A 20604-nucleotide genomic window follows, 5' to 3' on the forward strand; every position below is an offset into this window, starting at 1 on the left:
GTGTGTGTATATGTGTGTGTGTGTGTGTGTGTGTGTGTGTGTGTGTGTGTGTATAAAATAAACACATTTAAAAAACCCATAAAAGAAGCAGCCCTTTTAACGAAAGGATCCCCCACCAATTGCCAATTTCAGGCACGATTGCGTTGCTGGAATAAAGAGATGAGATGGTGGGGGTGGAGGGAGAGAGGGAAGAGAGGGGGAAGAGAGGGGGAGAGAGGGAAGAGAGAGAGGGGGGGAGAGAGGGAAGAGAGAGGGGGGAGAGAGGGGGGGAGAGAGAGGGGGGGAGAGGGAGGGGGAGAGGGAGGGGGAGAGAGAGGGGGGAGAGGGAAGAGAGAGGGGGGAGAGAGGGGAAGAGAGAGGGGGGAGAGAGGGAAGAGAGAGGGGAAGAGAGCTGCCCATTGACCGATTTGGTTATCGTTCCAATGTACTAAGCCAAAACGAGGTGGAGACACTGAGATTTGATTTTAAAAACGAATTGTCTTTTTACAAGGTATTTTTTAACGCAGAGAGTTTGTGATTTCAAAATGACGCTTGAAAAGGTGGAGGTGAACAGACCCGTTCGTGAATTTCAGAGGGGGATTGGATATTTATTTATTAAGAGACAGCGAGAGAGAGAGAGAGAGAGAGAGAGAGAGAGAGAGGTGCAAATGATTGGATAGTTTTGTTAGGGGATGGACACAGACCGCAATGTTGTCTGTATGAAGACGCTGTGGTTAAACGGTTCTAGACTGGGTGCTTGCTAGTAAATGTAAAGAGACCTTTAAACCCGTGCATGCCTTTGAGACCATGGAAGTAACCATTGACAGTGGGAATGTCTTAATGCGTAGACAATGGTGTTTGAGACAGGAAGGCCGTTCTTGCTTCACACACACTATTCTTTTACCTCCTTCTGAGAAAGTGAATGTAACAACGCTTAAAATAATGTCTGTTTGTATGGGGGGGGGGGTTTCACAAATGTCGAAATTATTTGACAGTGCTTCACATAACAGCGTCAGCTCTTGCATTTCTGAACAGTTTACGTTTGGGCAATAGTAAATTTGGTTCAATGATGTGACACTTGAAATAATAATAATAATAATATATTCCTTTATTCGTCCCACACCGGGGAAATTTACAAGTGTTACAGCAGCAAAGTGGGTAGACAATAGACAATAGGTGCAGGAGGAGGCCATTCGGCCCTTCGAGCCAGCACCGCCATTCCATGTGATCATGGCCGATCATTCTCAATCAGTACCCCATTCCTGCCTTCTCCCCATACCCCCTGACTCCGCTATCCTTAAGAGTTCTATCTGGCTCTCTCTTGAATGCATTCAGAGAATTGGCCTCCACTGCCTTCTGATGCAGAGAATTCCACAGATTCACAACTCTTTGACTGAAAAAGTTTTTCCTCATCTCAGTTCTAAATGGCCTACCCCCTTATTCTTAAACTGTGGCACCTTGTTCTGGACTCCCCCAACATTGGGAACATGTTTCCTGCCTCTAACGTGTCCAACCCCAGCGCCGACCAGCGATCAATGTACACCAGCACTATCCTACACACACTGCGGACAATTTTACCACGCGTGGACACTGGCTGGGCGAGGTCACGTTGGGCGCGGGGCGGTGACGTCACCCTTTGTCCCTTATTTGGGAGTGAGGAAGTTGGCAACCCTACTAATACGCGACAAGGGCGGTCCCGTACGGGACAAACAAAGTTAGCCCAAAATACGGGATGTCCAGGCTAATACGGGACAGTTGGCAACCCTGTTCCACCACCACCTCTGGAGCATCTATCAGGCACCCACCACTCTGTGTATATAAAATAAATTGCGCTTCACAGATCCTTTAAACTCTTCCCCTCTGATTTTAAAGCTATTGCCTCTAGTATTTGACGTTTCCACCCTAACCTTAACTATCTACCCAACTGTCTGCCCTATCTATGCCTCTTCTAATTTCGTTTAATTAGATTTTGCGATCCAAGTTTGCCCAACCTCTCTTTACAACTAAAACCCTCTAGTTGAGGCAGCATTTTGGTAAACTACTTCTGCAAAGCTCTTCCAAACCTTCCATGTCCTCCTGTATTGTGTGTGACCCGAACTGCACCAAATGTGGCCTAACAAAAGTCTTATTGTGTTGCAACGTGACTTCCTGACTCTTGCGCTCAATGCCCCGACTTACGAAGGCCGACATCACCTACTGAGGCAAGAAAACTACAGCAGTTGTTTGACCAGCGGGAGGCATCCAATGTATGTTACAATCAGTAAAGCACCTGTCCATCCAAGGACCCAAACAGTCTTTCCAGGTGAGACAGAGGTTCACCTGCACCTCCTTCAACCTCATCTATTGCATCCGCTGCTCTAGATGTCAACTTATTTACATCAGCGAAACCAAGCGCAGGCTCGGCGATCGCTTCGCTCAACACCTGCGCTCGGTCCGCATTGGCCAAACTGATCTCCCGGTGGCCGAGCACTTCAACTCCCCCTCCCATTCCCAGTCTGACCTTTCTGTCATGGGCCTCCTCCAGTGCCATAGTGAGGCCCACCGGAAATTGGAGGAACAGCACCTCATATTTCGCCTGGGCAGCTTGCAGCCCAGTGGTATGAACATCGACTTCTCCAACTTTAGATAGTTCCTCTCTTCCCCTCCTCCTTCCCAGATCTCCCTCTATCTTCCTGTCTCCACCTATACCCTTCCTTTGTCCCGCCCCCCTGACATCAGTCTGAAGAAGGGTCTCGACCCGAAACGTCGCCCATTCCTTCTCTCCTGAGATGCTGCCTGACCCGCTGAGTTACTCCAGCACTTTGTGAATAAATACCTTCGATTTGTACCAGCATCTGCAGTTATTTTCTTATACTACCTGTAAGGTGGCGGTCAATTTAATTATTGAAATTTATAACACTATTTGAGACCAAAGGCGTTTAATTTTTCTGTTACGAGACTTGACGCGCGCGTATGCAGGCTCGGGGATTACCGTATTCCAAACACAAACTGCTGGAGGAACTTGACAGGTCAGGCATCATCTGCCAAGGGAATGGACTGTCAATATTTTGTGCTTATAACTTTATTTATAAAGCACTTTTCATGCAATTGAATGCAGCCCCCAGTGCTTTCCACAAAAACAAACACGTATCTAAACAAAAATACAATTTTAAAACAGTAAAGACATTGGCTGTGAATAGCATACAAATTTATATTAAAATATAAAATGTAAAATAGAGAGTGTAGAAAGACAAACAAAGTAAAATCAGTTAAAAGCTTGATCAGAAAGATATGTTTTAAACTGCTGTTTAAAAATGTCATCTGAGTGGGCATCTCTCTTGGGTCTGGGTAGGGTATTCCTCAGCTTGGGGGCGTAGTTGAAAAATACCTTTCTTCGGACTCCTCTCCTCTCTGATGGAAAGTTTGAAGAAGGGTCCCGACCTGAGACGTTGCCTGTCCATTCCTTCCAAAGATCCATCCGAGCCGCCAAGTCCCTCCTGCATTTTGTGTTTTGATAACGATTCCACCATCTGAACTTCCTTGTGATCATCTTGACAGTATGAGGCTGTTATCCATGTACCATAACTTAGAATAGCTAATATGAACTCAAACGTAGCCACAGAAAATTTAATAAATAGTAACGATTTCCTGTGTCCCAAAATGACGATTGATATAAATGACTTAAAGGGTGTTTTAGATTTATCTCATTTTAGCTATAAATTCGAATGTTGCTCTTACTAAAACTGAATTATATATCTACGATGTATTTATACGTAGTGTAAGAAAATAACTGCAGATGCTGGTGCAAATCGAAGGTATTTATCCACAAAATGCTGGAGTAACTCAGCAGGTCGTGTGGTCTTAAAATTAGTACTAATCACTTGTAAGGTTCAAGATATTGAATCAAAAAGATGCTGGAGTCCTTGGTCAAATGCAAATATTTTTACACAAAGCATTTTAAACTCCTGCGATTTATTGTTTTCCTTTGCAAATGTTTTTCAAACATGTTGCTAGGTGATGTTTCCCCTTGATGTTCTGCAGTGACTGTGATCCATTATTGTAGATGCATGTTGAACTAATATTTATTTTGTGATGATAGACACAAAGTGCTAGAGTAACTTAGCGGGTCAGGCATCAATAATCTCTGGATAAAAAGGACAGGTGACTATTTAGCTTGGAACCCTTCTTCAGTTTCGAGTAGGAAGAAGCATTCTGACCCGAAACGTCACTCATCCTTTTTCTCCAAAATGCTGCCTGATCTGCTGAGTTACTCCAGCACTTTGTGTCCATCTTCAAGTCAAGTCAAGTTTATTTGTCACATACACATACACGACGTGCAGTGAAATGAAAGTGGCAATGCCTGCGGATTGTGCACAAAAAAAAATTACAGTTACAGCATATAAATAAAAGTTAATACAGAGAAGACAAAATTTAGTCCCTGGAGTTATGAAAGTTAACAGTCCTGATGGCCTGTGGGAAGAAACTCCGTCTCATCCTCTCCGTTTTCACAGCGTGACAGCGGAGGCGTTTGCCTGACCGTAGCAGCTGGAACAGTCCGTTGCTGGGGTGGCAGGGGTCCCTCATAATCTTGCTTGCTCTCGATCTACACCTCCTGATGTATAGATCCTGCAGGGGGGCGAGTGTAGTTCCCATGGTGCGTTCTGCCGAACGCACTACTCTCTGCAGGGCCATCCTGTCCTGGGCAGAGCTGTTCCCAAACCACACTGTGATGTTGCCGGACAGGATGCTCTCTACAGCCCCAGAGTAGAAGCAATGAAGGATCCTCAGAGACACTCTGAATTTCCTCAGATGTCTAAGGTGGCAAAGGCGCTGCTTTGCTTTACCCACCAGTGCAGCAATGTGCGTTGCCCATGTCAGATCCTCTGTGTCCATCTTTGGTATAAACCAGCATCTGCAGTTACTTCTTACACTATTTTTTTTGTAATATTTGTCTTTAATAGTTAATGCTTCAGATGCCTCTGATTCAGGCTCCCATGGGTAAACAAAAAGAATGGGTTGGAAGCTCTCAGCACCATTGATTGTGAGCATTGGCCTTCTTCTTCTTCTTCTTCTTCTTCTGTCGTATGTCTTTTAGACCTGCAGTTCCATTGAGCATTACAAGCATTACAAGGCAGCAACTCTACCGCTGCGCCACCGTGCCGCCCTCTTGAGCTACCATCTTTCCCAATGTGCCCATCTCCGAGCTTCAGTTGATGATATTTCCTCCCAGCTTGCCAGTGCCTGGTATCATTGTACTATGTACATCACCGCCCAGCAGTGAAGTCAAGCAGTGATTTTTTATTTTTCTTTGTTAAGACCTATTTATAAATAAGCTGTCCTAATTTGACCTGTAAGGTTAAGGTCAGGTAGCCATGATCTATTGTGAGGCATGGACTCTGTTATAATGTATAAATGCAACATCCAATTTGCAAATTCATTGGCAACGACAGTCTTTGGAGATCAGAAACTTTGTGAAACACTGTAGTTGTTGTGTTCTTGAAACCAAAAACATTTCAGCTGATCCCATTTGAACAGGCATTTTGCTTTGAGACTTTGTGCCTTCTTTCACTCTCTTAGATTCTGCCTTCTCTCGTTGAACTTGACATCTGATGCATTTGAAGAGTCGACCTTCGCGTAAAGCACCTTCCTTCAGTGACTGCACAACCCCAGCATTGCAGTGTCACCTAGGGTTGCCTATTTCCTCACTCCCAAATATGGGACAAGGTGACGTCACCGCCCCACGCGCCCCACGTGACCTCACCCAGCCAACGGCCACGTGCTCCCGCTCCACCATTGGTGGCCGCTGGCTGGGTGAGGTCACGTCGGGCGCTGGGCAGTGACGTCAACTTGTCCCGTATTTGGGAGTGAGGAAGTTGGCAACCCTAGGGAGTGAGGAAGTTGGCTTCCCGAGGGAGTGAGGAAGTTGGAGGGAGAGAGAAGGGGAGAGGGAGAGAGAAGGGGGAAGAGAGAGAAAAGGGGGAATTGGGGGGGATGGGGGAAGGGGAGGGAGAGAAGGGGGGGAGAGAGGGAGAAGGGGGGATGTGGATGGAAGGAGGGAGGTTGGAATGAGAGGAAATTGAGAAGGTGGAGGGGGAGGGGAAGGGGAGAGAGGGATGGGGAGGAGGGGGGAAGTAGAGAGAGGAGGGCAGAGATAGATAGATTCTTGATCAGTGTGGGTGTCAGGGGTTATGGGGAGAAGGCAGGAGAATGGGGTTAGGAGGGAGAGACAGATCGGCCATGATTGAATGGCGGAGTAGACTTGAGGGTCCGAATGGCCTAATTCTACTCCTATCACTTATGACCTTATGAGCCCAAGGGAGTGAGGAAGTTGGCTTCCCGAGGGAGTGAGGAAGTTGGCAACCATGTCACCTCATTGTTACTTCCGTGTTCTTTGAGCAGAAGTATTTTTAATCGGTTCTACAAAGGTTGACTCATTCTCTCAAATCCAAACAGCAACTGTGTACCTTACTTTTTTTTGTCTAGGGGACTTCCAAATAGAGTCTTACAGCGTGGAAACAGGCCCTCTAGCCCAACTTGCCCAAACCGGCTAACATGCCCCATCTACATTAGTCACACCTGCCTGCGTTTGGCCCATCTGTATACTAAAACTCTCGTTTGTTTCTGAACTACAGCCAAAACGGTGCACGATAGCGCAACAATTTTAGGCCCACCTTACTCACCGTCGTCCCTTTGGTGCTAATGGAAGAAGTTTCATTGAAATCGGTGTTATATTTTAAAAGTTATTCACGTTTTAAAGTTTAAATCTACCTCACAAGTTTATGTCATAGGGGCAGAAGTAGGCCATTCGGCCCATCGAGTCTACTCCACTATTCAATCATGGCTAATCTATCTTTCTGAATTGCTGAAAGAGTTTAAGTCCAGAAGAATATCAAGCATTTAATAACAATAATAATGCATATGTCATGTTACATGTGGAAGCCAATCTCACCTGCATTTTTGACCTATGGATAATTATTCAATTTACTTAATTTTTGAGCTTCATGCCATCTGCAATCTCTAAAAAGTTGATATGCAGACCAAAATCCAAGTCTGAATACAGCACAGTAAGTTATTAGATCTTTCCCACTCCTTTCTATTTCCCAATTTCTAGGGAACACTCTAAATCCTGTTATTTGTTATTTATCTCCTAGGGAGGGAGGGTGGAGGGAGGGAGGGGGATGGGTAGGAGGGGGAGGGAGGATAAGGGGGGTTGAGGGGGATGGAGTGGGGGGAGGAGGGGGAGGGGTAGGGGGGAGGGAGGAGGGGGAGGGGGGAAGGGGAGGGGGGGGGGAGAGAGGTTGCTGCACCAATGCAGGAGAGATTTGGGCCCAACGGGTCCACTTGGTCTAGTATCCCTCTAAACCTGCCCTATCCATGTACCTGTCTAAATGTTTCTTAAATGTTGTGACAGTTTCTGTCTCAAGGTTCTACATCTTTTATGTTGGCCACGAGCAGACAAATGGGACTAACCCAGGACGCCTCCTTGTTTGGGGGGCCTGTTTCCATGCTGTATAGCTCTGTCTCTGTGGCTTTTCACCTTGCTCGCTCCACTGAAATCGTGAGGAATAACCACATATACATTATAATCCTTGGTTTCCTCTGTTACGCTGGGCACTTCCTCTCTCCAGCAAAACACAAAGCGCTGGGGTAACTCAGCAGGTCAGGCAGCACCTGCATCTTCAGCCTGAAGAAGAGGCCCGACCCCAAAACCTATCCACGCCCTCCACAGATGTAAACCTGCAGAGTTACTCTAGCACTTTGTGTTTTGCTCCAGATTCCAGCATCTTTAATTCCTTGTGATTTTATTTCTCTATTTGCCTCTTTAGTTTTCAATTTAGTTTAGAGATACAGCGCAGAAAGAGGCCCTTCGGCACGCCGAGTCCACGCCTACTGGCGATCCCTGCACAATTACACTATCCTACACACACTAGGGACAATTTACAATTTACAGCCTCCTCTATGGCGCACCCTCAAAAATCATCAGTAAACTTCAATACATTCAAGACTCCGCTGCCCGTCTATTCACCCACACCCCGATCCGTGACCATATCACCCCCGTCCTTTACAAACTCCACTGGCTCCCCATCCCCCAGAGAATCCAGTACAAAATCCTCCTCATGACCTACAAAGCCCTCCATAACCTGGGCCCATCCTACCTGACCGACCTCCTCCACAGGCACACTCCCACCTGCACCCTCCACTCTGCTGCTGCCAATCTCCTATCCCCCCACATCCGGACCAAACTCAGATCCTGGGGGGACAGGGCTTTCTCCATCGCTGCTCCCACCCTATGGAACTCACTACCCTAAACCGTCAGAGACTCCTCCACACTCACCACATTCAAAACATCACTGAAGTCTCACCTGTTCAGTACTGCCTTCAACCACTGAAGGTCACCTCACCTTCTGTCTCCTTTCTCTGTTCGTTTACTTATTTATCTATTTATTCACTTCCCTATGTTCTCTAAATCCCTGTAAAGCGTCTTTGAGTATATGAAAAGCGCTATATAAATGTAATGCATTATTATTATTATTATTATTATTAATTATACCAACCCAATGAACCCACGAACCTGTACATCCTTGAAGTGTGGAAGGAAACCAGAGCTCCTGGAGAAAACCCCTCGCAGGTCAATACAGTCAAGATCACGTAGTCCGGATCGAACCTGGGTCTCCGGCGCTGTAAGGCAGCAACTCTGCCACTGTGCCTCCCTTGTTTGGGTGACTGTATTTTAAATGTGAAATCTATTCTGTGATGGACCTTGTTCTATTCTGATTGCCTGTGTGCTGCTACCTGCCCTCGCCACTGGTTCAAATCCCACAACAATCTCAGTTTAACCTAGCAACTCGACTGTAGCAGAAACATCTCAGCAGAAACATGTTTCTGCTACAGTCGAGTTGCTACGTTAAACTGAGATTGGAGGGTTGTCAAATAAAAGGAGGAGGAGGGTTGTCAAATAAAAGTTGGCGCTGAAAATCAGAAAGGAGATATTTGGATAGTTGGCCAGAAACCGTGCTGAAAGAGCCAGGTTTTAAGGAGGTCCTTAAAGGCAGAAAAGGAGTTTGTGGGGAAAAGTTGAGGAAGGAACTTGGGAACTGAAATCCTTGGCAGCTGAAGGTATGACTGCCATTGCTGGAGCTGTTGAATTTGGAACTGAGCAGGAGCCAAAATTAGCGAAAAGCTGAGACCCCGAGAGGGTTATAAAGCTGGAGGAGGTTAGCAGAGATAGGAAAGCCTGATCTCATGGAAGAATTTGAATGCAAGGGAAGAAAGTTATAAAATCGAAACATTGCTTAGTTTAATCTAGTTTTGAGATGCAGTGTGGAAACAGGTCCCTCAACCCACTGACCAGCGATGCCCCACACAATAACACTATTCTACACACACTAGGGACAATTTACAATTTTTACAGAACCTACAAACCTGCACGTCTTTGGAGTGTGGGAGGAAACCGGTGCACCCGGAGGAAACCCATTCGGTCACAGGGAGAACGTACAAACTCCATACAGACAGCACAGGTATTTATTCACAAAATGCTGGAGTAACTCAGCAGGTCAGGCAGCATCTCGGGAGAGAAGGAATGGGCGACGTTTCGGGTCGAGACCCTTCTTCAGTCTGAAATGGCCGTAGGGAAGTGAATGGCCGAAACGTCGCCCATTCCTTCTCTCCCGAGATGCTGCCTGACCTGCTGAGTTACTCCAGCATTTTGTGAATAAATACCTTCGATTTGTACCAGCATCTGCAGTTATTTTCTTATAGCACCCGTGGTCAGGATCGAACCTGGGTCACTGGCGCTGTAAGGCAGCAACTCTACCGCTGCGCCACTGTGCCATTGAACCAATATGTCAGGAAGCACAGTGGTGAACGAGATTTGATGTGAGTTGTCAATTTAGGCTGATTTTTTTTGGATGAACTCTAGATTACCGAGTTTAATTTGGTAAATCTTTGAGCATCTTTTCTTTCCACGGTCACATCTTTTAGCACCAATCTGCTGTCGCTTATTTTGCCTGAGGGTTAGAATTACTTTTCTGCCTTTTCATTTCTTGTAAATTGAAGCAGGTAATTGGTTATTTTCTTGGGGGGGTTTAGAATGAAGAGGACCCTTAACTCTGTAAATTACGCATTGGGGTGAATTCAGCAAAGATTTGCAATGTTGGTGGCACGTTGGTACAGCTGGTAGCTCTGCTGCCTCACAGCACCAGAGAACAGGGTTTGATCCAGACTTCGGGTGCTGTCTGTGGGGAGTCTGTACGTTCTCCCTCAGACCAAAATGAGTCACATCAACAAATTTGGCCAGACCGGGCAGCTTTTCCAGACCAATAGAATAAAAGCTTGTGTGGGAAGGAACTGCAGGTGCTGGTTTAAAAACCGCAGGAACAGGGTACTGATTGAGGAAAAACTTTTTCAGTCAGAGAGTTGTGAATCTGTGGAATTCTCTGCCTCAGAAGGCAGTGGAGGCCAACTCTCTGAATGCATTCAAGAGAGAGCTAGGTAGAGCTCAAGGATAGCGGAGTCAGGGGGTATGGGGAGAAGGCAGGAACGGGGTACTGATTGAGAATGATCAGCCATGATCACATTGAATGGCGGTGCTGGCTCGAAGGGCCGAATGGTCTCCTCCTGCACCTATTGTCTATTGTCTATTGATTGTGGATGATCAGCCATGATCACAGTGAATGGTGGTGCTGGCTCGAAGGGCCGAATGGCCTTTTCTCCTGCACCTATTGTCTATGACCGGGTGGGTTTCCTCCGGATGCACCGGTTTCCCCACACATCCCAATGATGTGTGGATTTGTAAGTTAATTGACTGCTGTAAATGCCCTTGGTGTTGTAGGGAGTGGATGAGAAAGTGAGATAACGCAGATCTAACGTGAATGGGCGATTGATGTTCGGTTTGGACTGGGTGGACTGCTGTGCTGGTTTGCATGCTGCAACTCAAAAACTATTTGTACAAACAATTCTATTTGCCTGCAGTTTGCATTAACTTCGTGGTCCCAACACAGGATTGTGGTTTTGTGGATAAATGCTGGTTGCCCTCTTTGTCATTAGCTACACGTCTTGCATTATGCTGCTGCCATCAGTAATTAAATGCAACTGCACACTGTGGCAGGGATTCTTGGGATTAGCAATCCTTGCCAGCAGCATTCACTCTCTCAGCCAGGCAGTAAATAGGAGCAGAAGCTGAGGACAGAGTTGACAGGATTAACCAGGAGCCGTCCTGAGAGTGAAAGTGAACTTCATTGGTGGGGTGGTTGATGTGGAAAAGAGCAAGAAGGGTGTGTGTGTGTGTGTGTCCGTGCGTGTGTGTCCGTGCGTGTGTGTGTATGTATGTGTGTGTGTGTATCCGTGTGTCCATGTGTGCGTGTGTGTGTGCCTATCTGTGTCTGTTGGAAAGACAGATGATAATCCCAGTGTGAATTAGTTGGAGGAGCCAGTGCAAGCAGCAAAAATGCTCTGAAGGAGAGAGCCAGGGTTGAACAAAGATTGGCAAAATGGGAGCAGTGCTCCCTTTTGATAATGGGTGCAAGGTGCTCTCAGGTGGTCATCGTAGACCTGACTGGCCAAACGCTGATGGGTGTCAGGGGTTGTGGGGAGAAGGGGGAAAGGTGGGAGAGATAGATCAGCCATGATTGAATGGCAGAGTGGACTTGATGGGCCGAATGGCCTAATTCTGCTCCCATCACTCATGACCTGTTTCCCTATTCCTGTGCCAAACTGTTCTATGATCTAATTTTCTGTATGTCTGAAAAGAGAGGAGGTTGATAACAGCCAGTGTTCAAGATCAGGCCTCCATTGACAAATTACTCTTTCCAATCACTTTTTCTGCATCAGCTGCTAAAAGGAACACTTTATTATGGAATGGGGAGGCAAGGGAAAAATACCCCATTGTTTTCTGACTCCCTTGACACTCTTGCGCAAACGTTATTTTTAATGCTAACCTTGCCTTTTGTCCTTCACCTCTTCAACTGCACAGAAATAGATGATTTAAAGCCTACATTTGTATTTCTGCGTAGGTTGGGTCCAGAATGATTTCTTCGCTTGTCGAACCGTTCCAGAAGTAAAAGCTTCACCCGCACCAGACAGGATGTCTCAGCCCACAAGCAGCAAGGAACACTGGAAGCCTTGGGAGATTTCAGGAATCACCCGGCAGGAGTTGGCCTTGGCCGAAGCTCTTCAGATGGAGTACGACGCCCTCTCCAGACTTCGGCAGGGCGGCACGACAGCAAGGAACGACGGCAAGCCCAAACACATCAACAACCTGCAACTGATTTCCTTTGACGAGCCTCTGTTGGAATACAGCCAATTGAGAAATGACTGCAACGTCATCAAAGGGTCCCATGGTTTGTCAGCGTCGGACCCTGGCCTGGATTATAGCAAAGGTTGCCCGTTGCCAAATGAAGGCATTGCTTGTTCTTCTACCTCGGCTCCTGGGCCACCAGATCAATGTCAAGACGACCAGGAGTACTGTCCATTGTGGAAGGGTGTTTCTTCGGCCACCACTGCCACAACCACCACAAACTCCTCCAACGGCGACTCGACTCACCAACCCGTGAGTACAAACCTCACCAGCGAGGAGACATCTTGCCAGCCAGGAGATTGTCCCGTCATTGAGCACGTTCCACCAGTCCCACCACGAGCTCCCCTCGGCCCAGGTCGAAACGCCACCGTAGCGGACCACTGGCACAAGGGGTTACCCGGCGAGAGCATTGAGAAATTGAACGTCCCTAATGACATCAATCTCTTCTCCCCCGCCAGCGACGACTCAAATGGGAAAATTGTGGAGCCTCCAAATATTTACTCTGGCCAAAAGTTTTCGAAAGATGATTTTGAATTGATTGACTATGACGACTTGAATGATGCCATAACAAAACTGAATTTAATGTCCACCTATGGGGAGGGTTCGAAGCTTATTCAAGTCGGGAGCATTGGCCCCAATTCTGCCATCAAAGGAAAAGACAGACAGCGGGAGAAGCCGGGAAAACCTGTCAGTAGAAGTAAGACTCTCCCACCTCAGGTCCCTCCAAGGACCTACGTGTCCAGATGCGGGAACCAGAACAATACTGTACATCAGGCCAAAAATCGAAGAGTTTCCGTTAATCCGGTGAGATCTGTGGTTTGAAACTGTTCCAATTGCTGTTGGTGACGAAGGTTTAGACTGCATGCAGCGCCCAGAAGGATAGAAACATAGAAAATAGGTGCAGGAGTAGGCCATTCGGCCCTTCGAGCCTGCACCGCCATTCAATATGATCATGGCTGATCATCCAGCTCAGTAACCTGTACCTGCCTTCTCTCCATACCCCCTGATCCCTTTAGCCACAAGGGCCTCATCTAACTCCCTCTTAAATATAGCCAATGAACTGGCCTCAACTACCCTCTGTGGCAGAGAATTCCACAGACTCACCACTCTCTGTGTGAAGAAATGTTTTCTCATCTCGGTCCTAAAAGACTTCCCCCTTATCCTTAAGCTGTGACCCCTAGTTCTGGACTCCCCCAACATCGGGAACAATCTTCCCGCATCTAGCCTCTCCAACCCCTTAAGAATTTTATATGTTTCTATAAGATCCCCCCTCAGTCTTCTAAATTCCAGCGAGTATAAGCCTAGTCTATCCAGTCTTTCTTCATATGAAAGTCCTGCCATCCCAGGGATCAATCTGGTGAACCTTCTCTGTACTCCCTCTAAGGCTAGAATGTATTTCCTAGATGTTATTAGTATCTTCAGTAGTGACTCTGAAAGCGATATTGGATTAAAACATGTAATTGTTTTCCTCACATGTTTAGTTTAAAGATATGGCATGGAATCAGGCCCTTCACCCCACTGAGTCTATACACTGACCGTTGATCACCCGTTCGTTCACACTAGTTCTATGTTATCCAGCTTTCCCATCCGCTCCCTGCACACGAGGGGCTATCGAATTCTCTGCCCCCGATGGTGGCGGAGACCATATCAGTTGATAGACTTATGGTGAAGATAAATATCTGAAAGATTGAGGTTTATGGGAATCTGGCACAGGATAAGGAGTTTAGTTTAGTTTAGTTTAGAGACACAGCGCGGAAACAGGCCCTTTGGCCTACTGAGTCCGCGCCGACCAGCGATCCCTGCATATTAACACAAGGGCCACAGTTTAAGAATAAGGGCCATTTAGAACGGAGATGAGGAAAAACTTTTTCAGTCAGAGAGTTGTGAATCTGTGGAATTCTCTGCCTCAGAAGGCAGTGGAGGCCAATTCTCTGAATGCATTCAAGAGAGAGCTAGATAGAGCTCTTAAGGATAGCGGAGTCAGGGGGTATGGGGAGAAGGCAGGAACGGGGTACTGATTGAGAATGATCAGCCATGATCACATTGAATGGCGGTGCTGGCTCGAAGGGCCGAATGGCCTCCTCCTGCACCTATTGTCTATTGTCTATCCTATACACACTAGGGACAATTTACACTTCTCTACCAAGGCAATTAACCTACAAACCTGTATGTCTAAGGTGTGTGGGAAGAGATCTCGGAGAAAACCCACGTGGTCACGGGGAGAATGTACAAACTGTACAGACAGCACCCGTAATTGGGATCGAACTGGTGCTACAAGCGCTGGAAAGCAGCAACTCTACTGCTGTGCCACCGTGCCACCCTAAGTTGAGGCCAGTATAATAAGAGTGATCATATTGAATTCCAGGTATTTATTCACAAAATGCTGGAGTAACTCAGCAGGTCAGGCAGCATCTCAGGAGAGAAGGAATGGGTAACGTTTCGGGTTGAGACCCTTCTTCAGTCTGAAGAAGGGCCTCGACCCGAAACGTCACCCATTCCTTCTCTCCTGAGATGCTGCCTGACCTGCTGAGTTACTCCAGCATTTTGTGAATAAATACCTTCGATTCGTACCAGCATCTGCAGTTATTTTCTTATACATGTTGAATTCTAGGGTGGGCTTTGAGGTGGTCCACTCCATTCTCTGGTGTTCACAGTGCTTCAGAGCATCTACATGCTTCTAAGACATGTTTCTGCTTGTTAAAATAGTCGTGATAAGGTTTGCAACAAGAATTCACCTTTTCATCTCAAGACTTTGTCCACCCATCTGCCAAATCAAACCATCCAGCTATCACTTGCCAGCTTTCTCTACCCTACCACAATCAGTCTGAAGAAGGGTCCCAACTTGAAACGATGCCCATTGATTCCTTCCACAGGGAATGCTTGGCCTGCTGAGTTACTCCAGCACTTCCTGTTCTATGCAAGAATTTTCAGTACAGCACTGATTAAAAACGATTTCCCCATACCTGCAATAATAAATGTGTCGGTACTTCTGAACATGTCATCTACTTTGACATGTTCATAAGTAATAGGAGCTGAATGAGGGCATTCGGCCCATCAAGTTTACTCCGCCATTCAATCATGGCTGATCTACCTTTCCCTCTCAACTCCATTCTCTTGCCTTCTACGCCGAACCCCTGACACCCTAACGAATCAAGAATCTGTCAATCTCCGCCTTAGAAAATATCCATTGACGACTTCCACAGCCATCTGTGACAATGAATTCCACAAATTCCACCAACCTTCTCTCCTTTCTAAAGGTATGTCCTTTTATTCCGAGGCTGTGCCCTCCGGTCCTAGACTCTCCCGCTAGTGGAAACTTCCTCTCCACATCCACTCTACCCAGGCCTTTCACTGTTGGGTAAGTTTCCATGAGGTTCGCCACCAGACTCCAGCGAGTGGTGGCCCGGTGCCGTCAAATGCTCGCCATCTGTTAACCCGCTCGCTCCTGGGACTGTTCTCGTAAAATGCCGCATAGGAAGGGATAGAATGCTGGTGCAGGAACATCAGCCTTCGTGGCTGCTTTGCTGAAATGAATGGGTGTGACGAGAGCTTTTGAGAACTGCAATGCAGGGAAAAAGTGCAGAGTAACAGAAATGTTGGAACACTGCACGCTGCATTGTGCTAAAGGAAATGTGGAGCCTCGGCATGACGCCTGATTTCTCACAGGTATAGGTGCAACAAGAATGGCAGCAGCATGTACCAAGTCACCTTCATTAGGACAAAATCTCAGCAACTTCACTTACCAAAACCTCCAAATGCTGTGACACTGGTTGGAAGAAGTGGAATAATTTTGTTGGCTCGTTTTGTTTCGTGGTCAACCAGAATTTAACAGAGATCTGATCTCCTGCCAATAATTTTGTTGTGAGGAGCTGCCCTGTGTGAATTAATTACAACTTTGTGTATCAGTTCTGATAGTCAGAGTCATACAGTACCAAAACAGGCCCTTCAGTTCAAGCCTTCAATGCTGACCTATATGCCCCATCTCAGCTAGTCCCATTTGCCCATATCCCTTTAAACGTTTCCAATCCATGTACCTGCCCAAGTGTCTTTTAAATGTTATTGTACCTGCCACAACTATTTCCTCTGGCAGCTCGTTCCATATATCCACCAGCCTCTGTGTGGGAAAAAAACTGCGTTCAGGTTCCTATTAAATCTTTCCCATTTCGCCTAATTTTACATATTTTTTAGGTCTCCCCTCAACATTTGATGTTCTAGAGAAAAACAATCCAAGTTTGCCCAGCCTCTCTTTGTAACTCATACCCCCTAATTCAGACAGCGTTCTGGTAAACCTCCTCTGCATCCCCTCCAAAGCCTCTGCATCCTTCCTGTAAGGCGGTGACCAGAATACGGCCCGGTGGCGCAGCGGTAGAGTTGCTGCCTTACAGCGCCAGAGACCCGGGTTCCATCCTGAACACGAGTGCTATTTGTATGGAGTGTGTACATTCTCTCTGTGACCTGCGCGGGTTTTCTCCAGGAGCTCGGGTTTCCTCCCACGCTCCAAAAACGAACAGGTTTGTAGGTTAATTGGCTTGGGAAAGTTGTAAATTGTCCCTAGAGTGTGTAGGATAGTGTTAGTGTGCAGGGATCACTGGTCGGCGTGGACTCGGTGAGCCGAATGGCCTGTTTCTGCACTGTATCTCTAAACTAAACTGCACGCAATACTCCAAATGTAGCCTAACCAAAGTCCTGTAGAGCTGAACACGTTTGAGAAATGATTTCAGGCAGTTATGGATATCTTTATTTCTTGTGCAGTTATTACATTGATCACATTGAATGGTGGTGCTGGCTCGAAGGGCCGAATGGCCTCCTCCTGCACCTATTGTCTATTGTCTACAGTGACACGCGGGTATCTTTATTTTTGTTCACGTTGGCAGTCTTGCATCAAGTCGCTCTGTTTCTTATCCATCTTTTACAGATGGATCCCAAAAGTTTACACTGGCATTCTTCACATTGGCATTTCTCCCCTACCCTTCCACTTCGTGCCTTTTCCTCTCTGCCCTCATCATGCCTTGAACTGTGACACTAACCTTCCCTACCAGTTTACTCTAACGTTGTTCCGTATCTGCCTGACCAGTTTTGGATTGCTTACTCGATCAAACTCTGCACTGCTGTGTTGGCAGGAAGTTCCCTTGCAAATCTGTTCACAGTGTCGACCAGAAATCTATACATGGCATCCTAAATGCCTGATGCTGTTTCCACAGTAGGACAGTGATTTTACCAACCAAACAAAAATAGATTTTGGTGGGGGGAGAGTTAAGGAGGTAAATGCAACTCGGAAAATTGTCTTTCTAAATTATGAATGTCTTGAACGGTCCATGATAGCTGGCTCTCTGTGCAATCTTTGCCACTTTGGATTTGAGCCAAGCTACAAATTTCCATTCTCCTTCTGCCTGCTGTTATTGCCTTGGTTACCCATTTCATGCAGACATGGGTGAGCATTGTACCAGCTCACGTACTTGCTCGTTCGTTTTTCTTCGACATGATAACGTCTCATGGCATACGATTCCGTGCTCATTCGATGCAACTGATGCTCGTACAACATCGTGACTGATGGGAACTGGAGTCTCTGTGACGCAAGGCCAACTTTTAATTGGATTTATCCGAGCTGCTCTTTCACGAACGCTATCGTACATTGTTGAACAAAGCCTGGATGATTATTCTCCCTTTGCCTGATCTGCTCTTTTTGGAGTTGGGCCAAGCCACATAAAATTCTTCTTTCTGTTAGGCCACATTGCCTTAGTGATGTATTGTATGAAGAACGAGAAGTGCTCCATACCAAATGTGTTTCAGCCCACGATGGTCATCGTACCACATGAGAGTTAGCACAAATATGGCCCAAGAAATTTGAAACATATGTGGTCGACTCTTCTCCCGACTGCAAGTCTGCTGAATCTCCTCTCGCCTGACCTTGCTTAATTGCCGGAGTCAGCAAGAGTGGTACAACTTTTGCTAGACCTTGGATGTAGTCAGCTATCAGACCAAATCGTGCTCGAAGGGCCGAATGGCCTACTCCTGCACCTATTGTCTATTGTCAAACGGGCTATGTTTTCAATTCACTTATGTTGATGTACTAGCGTTTGAAATATTTCTGCTGTGCTCCTCAATAAACTCCAGTGTTTAGTTGCATTGTCACCCTAGGGTGAATGCAGAGTCTTTTGCCCAGGTTAGTGGAAGCAAGAATCAGGACCTAGGTGAAAGGTGAGAGGGGCAAGACTGGGAGGAGGGGTCCGTTTTCCTATCAGAGGGTGGTGGGTTTATAGAATGAGCTGCCAAAGGAGGTAGAGACAGGTACTATAAACAGGATTTAAAAGACACTTAGACAGGTGGTTGGATAGGAAGGGTTGATAGGTATATGCGCCAGACGTGGGCAAATGGAACGAGCTCAGATGGGGCAGGTTGGTCAACATGGACAATTTGGGCCGAAGGGCCTGCTTCCGTGTGGCATGACTGACTCTGTAATTATTCATCATGCTTTTGACTGCCACACTTTCCCACGAATACTTAATTATGCATTTAGCCATGCCTACGATTTCAGCTGTTCAAAAGTGTCAATACCATATATCACTCCAATTAGCTGCCTCTTGCTGTGTGCATCACTGCTCACGATTACCAGTCACCATCTGAGCTGTGCAGAATTGTACTGCAGAGCTGTTGGCAGCAACCATGAATGCAGCCTTGTATTCTAATGTTCCTTCACAACGGTTCTTATCACTCGCACGTTCATTTACTCTGCAACCCATGTCCAATTTAACCCCTCACTAATGCTCCCAATATCTGCCATTGGCCACAACTGTTGATCATCAGTTGGCATCTGCCTTCTACATAAACTGCAAACCAGCATCTTATGTTCCTGGTTTATCCAGATTAATCTGCCTGCTACATGAGCTGTATAATACCTCTTTCATTTCACCGACGTAACCTTAAATCTTGCACCATCACGTTTCTTCTCCCCACGAGTTCCCCTTTCTCACCCCCCCCCCCACCACATTAAATTAGTGACTCGCCCAGATCACTCTTTCTTCCCTCCCCAACATTAACTCCACGACTCTCCCCTCCCCTCCCCCTTCTTCTCCCCCCTTCCCTTTTCTTTCTCTCGTTTCCCTCTCTCCCTCACCCTCTTTCCCTTCTCTCCCTCCTCTCTCCCCTTTTTCCTTTCACCATCTCTCCCTTTTCTTCACTATTCTTCTCCCCTTCTCTCCTCCCTTTTCTCACTCTGCCATCCCCCTTTTCTCTCTGTTCCTCTCTCTCCCCTTTTCTCTCTCTCTCTCTCTGTCCCTCTATTGCATTCTCTGCCTCCCTCCTTTTCTCTCTCCCACTTTTCTCCCTCCCTCTCTCCCTTCACCCTCTCTCCCTCACTGCCCCTCTCTCGCTCCCTCTCGTTTCCTCTCCATCCCCATCCCTCTCCCCTCCCTCACTCATCCCCCCTCATCTGCCCTCCCTCTTTCTCTGTCCCCTTCTCCTCTCTACCCCTTCTCTCTCTCCCCCTCCTCTCTCTCTCTCACCCTCTTCTTTCCCCCCTCTCTCCTCTCTCTCTCCCTCCCCCCCTTCTCCTCCCCTCTCCTCTCCCTCTCCTCCTCTACTCTCTCTCCTCCCCTCTCTCCTCTATCTCTCCCCCTCTCACTCTCCCCTTCTCACTCTCTCCCCCCCACCTTCTCCTCCCCTTCTCCATTCCCCCTTCTCCCTCTCTCTCCCTCCTCCTCCTCTCACTCTCTCTTCTCTCTCCCCCTCCCCTCCCCTCTCCCTCCCTCTTCTCTCTCTCCCTTCTCCTCTAACTCTCTCTAACCTCCTCTCCTCTCTCCCCCTTCTCCTCTAACTCTCTAACCTCCTCCCCTCTCTCTCCTCTCCTCTCTCTCCTCTCCTCTCTCCCCCCTTCTCCTCCAACTCTCTCTAACCTCCTCCCCTCTCTCTCTAACCTCCTCCCCTCTCTCTCTAACCTCCTCCTCTCTCCCTCTTCTCCTCTCACTCTCTCCCTCCCTTCTCCTCTCTTCCCCCCAACCCTCTCCTCTCTCCCTCTTCTTTCCCTCCCCTTTCTCCCCCCTCTCTCTCTCCCCCCCCTCTTTCTCTCCCCCCCTCTTTCTCTCTCCCTCCCTTCTCCTCTCTCTCTCTCCCTCCCCCCCCTCCTCTCTCTCTCCCCCCCACTCTCCTCTCTCTCTCTTCTTTCCCCCTCTCTCTCTCTCTCTCTCTCTCTCCCCCCCTCCTCTCTCTCTCTCCCCCCCTCCTCTCACTCTCTCCCTCCTCTCTCTCCCCCTCCTCTCTCCCCCTCCTCTCTCTCCCCCTCTCTCTCTCCCTCCCCCCCTCCTCTCTCTCTCCCCCCCACTCTCCTCTCTCTCTCTTCTCCCCCCCTCTCTCTC

General features: G+C 47.4%; 1 protein-coding gene across 1 annotated transcript in view; it reads left to right on the forward strand.

The window, feature by feature from the left end:
* The window catches only part of pik3c2b (phosphatidylinositol-4-phosphate 3-kinase, catalytic subunit type 2 beta), a 144802-nt gene that overhangs the window by 1510 nt on the left and 122688 nt on the right, over positions 1–20604 (forward strand). The window contains 1 exon segment of the mRNA XM_078420987.1: positions 11970–13057. Coding sequence (XP_078277113.1) covers positions 12041–13057 — 1017 coding nt within the window. The 5' untranslated portion in view covers positions 11970–12040.

Source organism: Rhinoraja longicauda, chromosome 24, assembly GCF_053455715.1.
Source record: "Rhinoraja longicauda isolate Sanriku21f chromosome 24, sRhiLon1.1, whole genome shotgun sequence".
NCBI classification, from domain to species: domain Eukaryota; kingdom Metazoa; phylum Chordata; class Chondrichthyes; order Rajiformes; family Arhynchobatidae; genus Rhinoraja; species Rhinoraja longicauda.